At 35.2% G+C, this 10,867-nt stretch overlaps 1 protein-coding gene across 1 annotated transcript; it reads right to left on the bottom strand.

Annotated features, from left to right (window-relative positions):
• Positions 1–4,840: 4,840 nt before the first annotated feature.
• On the bottom strand, positions 4,841–5,632 carry PHYBLDRAFT_101037 (hypothetical protein; the record flags this gene model as incomplete). The annotated part of the gene is made up of 2 exons (XM_018427620.1): positions 4,841–5,398; positions 5,471–5,632. Coding segments are annotated over 2 exons (720 nt in total), but the record flags the coding sequence as incomplete, so codon positions are not given.
• Positions 5,633–10,867: the final 5,235 nt, after the last annotated feature.

The following is a 10,867-nucleotide window of genomic DNA, read 5'->3' as shown; positions in this document are numbered from 1 at the left end:
GTGGCGAGTAGATTGTCGAATGGCTGAAAAAGATGGCTGTTTGAATTATTGACTTCGGCTGCTGCATTGATTATGTATTTGATCGAAAGAGAGTTCAATTGATCGAGATTGGGTGCATTGTGTTCTGAGCCGAGATACAGGTTGGGCAGGATAAGTGCCGGGCCATTTTTGTAAGGGTTGGTCAATTGAGATTCTAGTTCTGGTTCTGGTTCTGGCTTTGGCTTTGACTGTGGTGCTTGGGTCAATTGGGTGGCTGTCTGTTTGGGAATGATTTCCAAGCAAGAGCTCTTGTTTGGCAAGAGACACAACGAAAGGTTCTTTTTGTTTCTTCTCATCATCAAACCAGAAGGTGAGGTTGCAAATAAAGGAGTGGCCATTATGTAGTATTATTGAAATAACTTTTATAAAATGTATGCGTGTGTATATAATATTTTTGCACCTTTTTTTTTCTGTTTTGTTTGTTTGTTTAAAAAATTAAAATTATACAAGAGAAGAAAGAGATAAAAATCAAAATACCACGAGAGCTTTATTTTTATATCCTTTTTTATTTTTATTATTTTTATAGATGTATTTAATGCTTGATTTGATTTGATTTGATTTGATGAAGAAGACCGTGAAGGCGAAACAATAAATAAAATCAGATAATAAAACTGAGGGGCAAAATGTAATATGAGGACCATCCAATCATATCACTAGATCGTAAATTGGGAATTGACCTGAATTACCTTTTGTCCTACCAGCCAATATATGTATAATTATTATTATTATTATATATAGCTAATTTTGTCCTTCATGTCTACTCCAAAATAAGTTTGACTAAAATTCCACATTAAGAAATAAATAATAAGCAATTTAGATCTTCAATAACAAAAAATCAAAATCAAAATCAAAATCAAAATCCAAGCCCTTGACCTTTATGTATAGATGTACCAATTAAGAAATATATAAAATAAAATAAAAGAAAATTAACAACCCATCAATTTTGTTCATTTATTGATTCATTATAAAGAGTACCTACTCCAAATAGACTTGATGATTATAAAAACAGCGCGTGAAAATAGACTATGAGTAAAGAAGCATAGACATAATTAGATATCATTATTATCATTATTATTGTATTTTAATGAAATACACCAGAATGCTTTCAATTACCCTTTCAGCAGACCAGACATCTTCTGTGCTACAGTATTGAATTATCAGAAAATATAAATTTAAAAGAGCCTTTCTTACCCTATTGTCTATATTCTCTGGTTTGATTGGGTCTGGGGCCATCTCTTGTGAAATATTAAAGAGAAAAAAAAGGGTGATTTAGAAATGATAGTAATAATGATAAAGGGGGTAGGATATATAAAATATATATAAAAGAAATTAACCTTTTTTTTCAATTTCGGCTACAACGCGTAGATCAGCTCGATACTACCATATTATACTTCATCTTATTGATTTATTTATTGCTCTGTCTTGAGACTAACCTTTATCGACACAAGCATGAATGCTGTATATTACTCTAGTTGGCTACCATTATATACATATATGTAATACAATACAATTCTAAAGAAGATACTCATCTTGATTTGGGTTCTAAAGATAGTTTCTTGTTTTGTGATCTATTGATATTATTCTTGGCATATTTGACATCTCAATTAAACATCAAAATAAAATAAAGCAAAATAAGAAAAACAAAGGAGTATAGGGAAGAAAAAGAGGGATGTGCAGGAGAGAACGCTATTTGTCTTTTATGATTTATTTTGTGATTATCATATGTGAACAAGATATATATATATATACCTTCTTTAGAAGAAGAATAGAAAATCAGTGTTAGTAATAGTATTGTTATTAAAGATGTATGTATTAATACGAAATAGCTTAAATAAATATAGCTCAAATAAAAGCAATTACTTTGCATTCAATTACATTCAATGCAATACAATACTTCATAATTATAATAGGATCAATTTTTTATAGCCACAAAACTTAAATGCTTATCAATATTTATAATGATTTGTATCTAAAGAATGTCGAACACAAGAAACTTTTTCTATTATTTCTTTGTTGCTTTGTTTCTTTCTTTAAAGAAGAAGAAGAAGATAGCAAGGAGGAAGGGAAGGGGAGGAGACAGAAAGGGGATATTGTGATTAGCAGGAAATATCTCCTGTTTCTACATACATACATACAAATACATAAATAAAACCTGTCTCTTTTTAGCTTTTAGCCTTTAGTTTTCATCTTTGATCTTTGATATCTAAAGAGGTTGCATAATCTTTTGAACAAACAAAAATATTATACATAATGTATGATTATTCATTTCTTGTGAATCATTAACAATGATACAGAATAAAATAAAAATAGACAGACAATCACACAGAAGAAGAAGAAATTATTAGCTTGGCATATTATTATTTCTCTTCATTTGCTTTAATATTGCTACTATTACTATTACTGTTAGTGCATGGTACAGAGTACATTATGCACAAAACTGCACATATTTCCTAATCTAAACCATACATTCCAGGCCAGGGTTCATAATTCAGGGTAAATCTCAGAGCCTGTATCTCACTCAGCTTTCTTTTCTTTTATTCCTTTTAATCGTCTATTGATTCAATCAATAACTTCATTTCATTCAATCATTATTAATATTAGTTGTTTTATTAATGGTGCAACCAGCCAAGCACACAAGCACACAAGAACCCTGAATCATATATATATATATATATATATATTGCATTTGATGTGATGTGATCAACTAGATTACTTTAGTTAATCTAGACTCTCAGCAATAATGACAATAATGGTGCTTGTTGAAACTGACAATCATAAAGTAGATTTCTTTAATAAAATAAGCATCTTTACTAGACGTTCAAGAGATTTTATTTTGTGTATATATATCTTAGTATCTGTGCCTGAGGATCATTACTACCAGCAAAATAAAATAAAATAAAACAAGAGTTAATAACTAAATTAATTAATTAATTTGCAATAGTTGTAGGCTATCGGTTAAACTCAATCTTTATAAACCCAAGAAAATCGTGTATACCAAAAAATAATAATAAAAAACAAAGGCTGATCAAAGCTCTTTGTAACAAGATTTTTCATCACCAAAATCTTCTTCTTCTTCTTCTTCTTCTTTGAACCTTTACGCCTCTGAATCACCCAACAAATTCGCCCCCCCTTCCCTCTCTTCCTCCTCTTTGTATATATTCTATCTCCTCTTCCCTTATCTTATAATTCCCTTTTTGTTTATCTCCTCTTTATTTCTCCTTCTTATTTCTTCAGTCTCATTCAACACATTGAATTTAGATACAAATAAGATTATTATAAGAGTAATTGTTCATGTTAGAATAGAAGATCAAAGAAACCTGGAATCCACTAATGTGATAATGTAATAATGTATGCATTATTGTAAAGTATCATAAAAACCAATTGACCCTGACGCCAAATCCATTCCTATTTATTACTTTATTGAAAACACCTAATGGATAATTAGGTAATTTGTCTTTTATTATTAAGATTTAAGATTTATATCATATCAGATTACCAAATAATTTAGTACAAAACAAAATAACATACATAATATATTTATATATATATCTACACACACACTCTCTCTCTCTCTTTAGATTGCATAAAAAAATATGCATATGGCATTATTATTTCAGAAAATCAAGTCACATTAACATCTATATCGCAACCTATATGTATAATTTAGATATCATTTGTTTTGTGTGTATACATGTGTCTTTCTTTCTTTTTCTCTTTTTGGTGGTTCAATTGTGTACAATAGAAAATAGGCACATTTATCAATGGTGGTAAATTTTGAATTGGTGATATATAATATATATAAAAAGAAGAAGAAGATAATAAAGGGAATGTAAAGATGAAAATCATATGAAATGAAGGAATAATAATAATAATAATAATAATAATAATAATAATAATAATTGTAATAATAATTATAAAAGAAAAGGATCGGAAATGGTAGACAGACAAAATGGTTACAGCTGATTTGTTGTAATGATGTAAAGTTGCGTTCTTTTTTTTTTGTTGTTGTTCTTGTTTTTGGTGTTGTGCATGCAAGTGTTCAAGTGTGCCAGTGTAAATGTGAGTGCCAATGCTAGTGCTAGTGCTAGTGCTTGTGCTTGTGGTAGTGCTTGTGGTAGTGCTTGTGCTTGTGCTTGTGCTAGTGTAAGTACAAGTACAAGTACAAGAGCAGATGTGGTTGCGAGTAGGTCAAGTCTATAATACAAGGAGACAAAATTCCACCTTCCCATGAAGAAAGCCCTGTGCTGTTTTGTTTGGCCTAGACCTCTCTTGTGGTAAAATAAATAAATAATAATAAAAAAAAGAAGAAACAAAATAGAGGGGAAGGGAAGGGAAGATGTGTGTATAAAGAGAGGGGAAGGGAAAGTGGAGAGAAAGCCTGCTTGCTTGCTTGCTTGTTGTATGTAGGTATGTAGGTATGTATGTATATAAATAAAATAAAGAGAACCTCCTATTGTTCTTCTTTTGGTTCGGCTGTTTTCTCCACTACCTTATCCTTTTCCTCCTCCACAACCACCACAACTAGATCATCATCATCATCATCACCACCATCTTCTTCCTCCTCCTTATTTTGAACTTTGGTTTCTTTTGACTCTGATTCTGCATCTGATTCTGACTCTGTGTCTGATTCTGACTTTTTAGTGTCTGCATCTTCAGCGTCTGTATCTTTAGTCTCGGCCTCTTTAGCAGCTTCCTTTTCCTCCAACTCTGCGAGTTCTGTAAGAAGCTTCTTGTGTGCCGGACTGTTAAGACTGACCAGACCTTGCTGGACCTTTGTTTTCAAATCTTGGTGCTGTGGAGCTGGTATAAAAGTACTGGCAATGGCCTTTTGGATAAACGCAAGTCCTCTGGTCTGGTCTGTGATGATCTCGGTCAGCAGTCCGGGAGTTGTCAAGAGTCTGGTGAGGATCATCTCTTGTGCGTCGGTATCCTGGTTCTGGTTGATAAGCTTCAGAATCATCTGGGACCCGAGCTTGTGTGTACAGAGCATCTGTAGATGAGGAACAAAGCGAGACGCGATCATGCTCATCCGTTTCTCGATCTTTGATGCCTCGATCAACCAGGACAGCAGAAGAACACCGTTGGCATTGGTTGCCAGTGCATAGGCATTTTGTGTGAATACCGAAGCAACATATTTCTGCTGTTCGATTGTTGCGTACTGGCTCTCTAGTGTACCGCGTATCGCTCGGGCACCAAATCTTCCTTGGGCAATATGAAGAAGCTTTTCAACAATGGCATCAAATATAAATTGGTTGTCGCCTTCTCCAAGGCGAAGACAGCATTGGACAGCGTAATTTCCAAACTGATCAAGAAGAAGTGGAGGAACGTATGGTTTAAGCTGGTCTGAAATGAGTCGGATCTAAAATAGCAGATATTATATAGATAAATATCATGAGAAATTCGTTTACATCCTCTCATATATATTTGTTACCTGTGCAGGTGTCTTGGCTGTGTCGATGATCTTTTGTGCAGCCCAGGTACCATTCTTATGAACACTGATTGAAGCCAAGTGGGGTGCGATACGAACCAACATAGATGTCTTTGTATCCTCTGCACACTTTTCAAACAATCTCTGAACAACAGTGTTTCCAATATAATCTAGTCGATCAACCGTGAGTCATTTGCTTTGTTACAAGATCAATTCCTCTTTTCTTTTTTCTTTTTTTTCTTTTTCTTGGTAAGTTAAAGATTCCTTACCACTGCTCAATTCTGCAATCTCATCCATACAGTCGAGTGCAATAGCCTCGACCTCCTTTCCACCCTGAGTCGCTGCATCTAACTTCTTTCTAATGTCTCTCAGACGAGCACCATCAAACATACGGTTCGAACCAAGCTCAGGCACAGAAGGTATAGACGTGAAATATCCTCCGGGACCTTGAAGAGCTATATGTACGTACACATACAAAAAAAAAGAGAGAAGTTTGTAAATATTAATGATCCATATGTTCATCTATTCTGCTACTACACACGCTTTAGTATGCTTGCTGCTTGCTCTTTAGTACCTTTCAATGCATCCGGAACTCTGTTTTCGACTCCATACTCTTTCATGATCTGGCTGAGCTCAGTGAGCCAAGTTTCACCATCAGATGTATCCGACTCTCCGTCAGAAGAGCGTTGATGATGATGTTGATGTTGATGCTGATGCTGATGATGCTGATGATGCTTTTGATGATGTTGATGTTGGTTTTGTTGTTGATTCGATTGATTTTGCTGTTGTTGAGGCTGCTGATTCTGTTGCTGATTCTGTTGTGGCTGCTGCTGTTGATTCTGTTGCTGTTGTTGTCCACCTGTAGTCTCTGATTGAGACGACTTGGAAGGAGGAACCTTTGCAAATCCAACTCTCACGCCTACAAACCCCTGAGGAGCAAGCTTGTTCTGAAGCAATGCATCCTTGGCAGCAGCAGCATTAGAAACGAATTCGAAATTGATGAAACCGCAGTTTTTGTGGGGAAGCACTCTAATAGATTCAATCACACCAAATGATGAAAATATGCGCTGAAGAGTAGAAGAAGTGGTCGAACTAGGAATATTTCCAAGCCCTAGAAAACAAATAAATGATCAAGTAATTAGTTTCTTTCTTCTTATTTTATTTTATTTTATTTTTGCTTACAAAGTGCGCGTGTGGGCTGCAATGTGTTGGATTCTGGAACTGCACCATCTACCTTTCCATACCCAATGCGTGCAATACAGTTTCCTATCTTTCCGCCCATAAGTTCAAGAACATTCTGTTTGGCTTGGACAGCATTTTCGATATTATGAAAGTTGACAAAGGCGCACTCCTTTTCAATCAAAAGTCTAATGCTTTCAATCGGGCCGAATGGAGTAAAGATCTGGTTTAGGGCGTCAATTGTTACAGACGTGTCAATGTTTCCGACCCAAAGAGAACGGGTGGGTGCTTGAGTGAGTGGACTGGACGACAGAGAAGCCTGAAGATTTCTTTCATGGAATGTAGGTGTCGATTGACTGAATTGAAGGCTTGGCTGCTTTGAAGAAAGAAAGAGAAAAGAGTAATTAATATATATATATATATATATATATATGCAGACACACACACACACACACATAAGGCCTTTGTTTTTGTTACCTCTCTTGCTAAATGATTACGACCAAGACCAAGTTCATTAGCCTCTGACAAGATCGGATCAGCAAACGGTTGGCCATGAAACAATTTTGCCAAGAGCTCGGTGTCTCCGAGAGATAGAGGCACGTTTTGTTCAGAAAGCTCATCGTTAATATCGCTGCCGTCAAATGAGAAATCTTCGTCTCTGAGTGGAGTAAGTGCAGTTCTCTGCATGCTCCACAAATTAGATACATTGGATCGAGGTGCTTCCATTCGACCCATACTCGACGCTCTCGGTCTGGTCTGCTTTCTGGTAAAACCTTCGAGCGAACTGGCAAATCCTTTGGTCTGGGCGTTCGTGCCACCAAGATTACCAACGTTACCAATATTACCAATATTACCATTACCATTACCGTTAACGTTAACATTAATATTACTATTACCACCAATTCTGGATTGGTCAATGATAGGAGGAAGAATTTCTGGCTGGTAACGAGCGGCTGCGTTGACGGAATAAGATCGATTTCGATTGGCGGACATAATGGCTCTGCTACTGCTACTACTACCGCTGCTGTTACTACCGCTGCTGATATTGTTGCTGCCATTACTGATAAGATTTCCGTTTCCGTTTCCGTTACTGATCCCGTTGGCGTTGTTACTGATACCAATATTGTTATTGATGTTTAGATTGATACTTCCATTACTATTACTATTTCCGACAATATCTGACATGTGAAAGTCCGAAGTGGTCTGTTGTTGTTGCTGTTGCTGTTGTTGATGGTAGAGACTTCTGTTGTTTTCTTGAGTTTCTATGGATGCCTGGGTCTCGTCATCGAGCCCGAGGGAGCGTAAGGTGCGTGCAATTGAGAGCTCATGGTCGTTCTGTAAAAGCTGCTCGGTGGAGGGCGAGGGGGGTGGTTGCATTCTGTGCTGACCAAGACCGATATCAGGAGTATTCCCACGCGACATGGTCCATGGCGAAGAGAATGGTGAGTTGTCAAAGGAGAGTTGCATAGCTGGCATATTGAGGGATCCGGACCTGTGCCGGTTGGAGACGGCGGGAGTCAATAGAAGAGGAGCCTGAGGTCTAATGAGACTTTCTTCAGGGAGATTTGCAAAGGAAGGCATTGTTCCAGCACGTGAACGTCGCATTGCAGGCATTGATGGCTGGGGAAGAGAAGAGACGTTGTGGGAATGATGGAAGGATGATGGCAAGGGGGCGTTTGTCTTTGTGTGGGTTGAGCGTAAGAAACCTAAGGTGTCTGACATGGTAGGGTCTAATGCCTGGTTTGTGAAGCTCATCATAGATTCGGATTTATGTATTTCTGACTCATTTTCTTCAAACATGGTGTTTAAATCTCTGAGTAAAAAATAAATAAATAAATAAAAAATAAAAAATGATGTTAGGTGTTTAGATGAGATGATTAAAAAATAGAGAGGTTGTGGATGAATAGATGAGCCCATCTCTAACCTTGAGCCTGTGTAGGTTGGACCTGGCATGCGATGAAGAGAACCTGACTCCCACATTGAGAGAGATTGTGCAAAGAGGTGCAAGAAGAGCTATAAGGAGGGAAGATGAAAGGAAAAGAAGAAGAGATGAAGAGAGGTTTGTACAGTAAGAAGAGGAAGAAGAAAGAAGAAAGGAAAAGAGAAGTGAAGGTCGATAGGGGCTATTGAAAAAAAAAGAGCGTTCGTGTTAATAGAAGAGAGTGACAGGAGAAAAGGGAGAGAGAGAGAGAGAGAGAGAGAGAGAGAGAGGTGGGGAGCGAGGGGGTATGGTTGTACACAACCAAGTCCTTTCTATTTATTTAAATTAGCGCGCTCATCAAAAGGAGGCCTTAATTAGTTTTTTTTATATTTTTATATTTTGAATCTCTTGGTCAATAATTATAATTACAATAACTGTAACAGCTGTATTAACTGTAATAATAATAGTAATAGTAATAGTAATGGTAATGATAATTATAAGGATATATATATGTTGCATCTTTATTATAGTTCTTTATTAATGGTTATCATCGTTTTTAGGTTTTAAATGACAAATACACACATCTTGTACAAAATCAAGGAAAGAAGACAAGAGAAGGTTTAGCACAGGTATACATTAAACGCAAAGATATTATTAGTATTATTGGATTACTCTTTTATATATGTATGTATGTATTTGTGGTGACCTTTCTTTAATAAATAGAAAAGTACATATATAGCTGTATATAGATATATCTGCTTTGAATCAACCACTCTATGTACACAGGAAGAAGAAGAAAAAGAAGAAGGGGGGAGGGGAGATGGAAGAGGCTCCTTGTTTTAGAGTGTAAAGAAGACAGCTTCATTTACAATACCATACAATACCACCCAATACCATACCATACCTTTCAGTACAGTAAAGTACAGTAAAGTACAGTGTAGTATAGTACGCTATAGAGTGATCTCTTTTTACTCTCTATTTTTTTCCTATATATAATTTGGTTGATTCATTCGATCCATTACCACTAGCAACAAGATAGATATATACATTTGATTTCATTTGCTTACCAGAAGTTATCGAGTCTTGTAACACTCTAACCAAAAATAGCCAGAAATAGCCAGAAATAGCCAAAAATAGCCAAGTAACCAAGCAACCAAGTAACCAAGTAACCAGGTAACCAAGTGATAGTACCAATAGTAAATAGTAGTATCAAAAATAATAAATGATTATTAACTCTGTTTGGTTTTTGGCTTGTATGGCCTGTTATTTTCTTCAACGTTACAAAATTATTATTTATATATATACATTTTTTTTTATTGCTTTCTCTTTTCCCTTGTTATTTTTTTTTATGGCTGAGTTGTTGTGATTGATGTACTGGTTGAATACCCGACTGCATCCTCAACAAAAAGGCACAAGTGTCCCCCATTTGTGTTCATCAACTCTGCTGTACAAAACAGCCGAAAACTAATTTTGTTTTCACTTACCTTGCACTCGGAAATGCTTGGCATCGGAGTGTCTCTCTAGCCGTATCTCTGTTTAATAATTGATTATAGCATAGAAGGTGCAGGGGCCACATGTATTTTAACAGACTAAGGATTCCCATTAAGCAACATATATATATATAAATATTATTCTTATACTTAAATTTTATTTAATTATTATAATTATAATTAACTGCCTATTTACCTTCCAGGTGCTAATATACATCTATACATCTATACATCTATTTCTATATTTTGATGACATTGCATGTCTTTATACCTTGTTTATACATCCTTGAATCATAGCTAATATAGAAGCAGATTATTTTTAAGATCACTATAAACACACATACACATTATTACTAATAATAATAATCTAATTTAGCATTACATAGTCCTGCCCAAACATACACATATATATATATGTAAGAATGTACATACCTGTGTGTGTACATGGGTGTGTGTACATGAAAATGGTTATACATTTAGCAATGTAGATAACAAGGAGAAATATAAACAAGCGAATATAATAGACAAGACGATCTTTATACTTGGTACATTAGCTTGATTATATTTATATGTATGTAATATTCTTAATATTAAGAATACCAAAAAGAAAAGTAGTTTGTAAGATATATATATATATATTGTTTGACAAAATTATAATAAAACTATAAGGGTTACAAACAGTAGTAGGATATTAATATGTTATTAATATATTAATTAGAAATTATCTGTATTCTGAACTATTCAATCTAGGGCAAGAGATCCTTAAACGGCAAAGCTCTCTCTCTCTCTATATATATATATATCATTCTC

Source organism: Phycomyces blakesleeanus (genome assembly GCF_001638985.1).
Source record: "Phycomyces blakesleeanus NRRL 1555(-) unplaced genomic scaffold PHYBLscaffold_16, whole genome shotgun sequence".
In the NCBI taxonomy this organism is placed as follows: Eukaryota; Fungi; Mucoromycota; class Mucoromycetes; order Mucorales; family Phycomycetaceae; genus Phycomyces; species Phycomyces blakesleeanus.
Note: the sequence above shows the minus strand (reverse complement) of the source record. Positions and strands in the feature narration are given on the sequence as shown.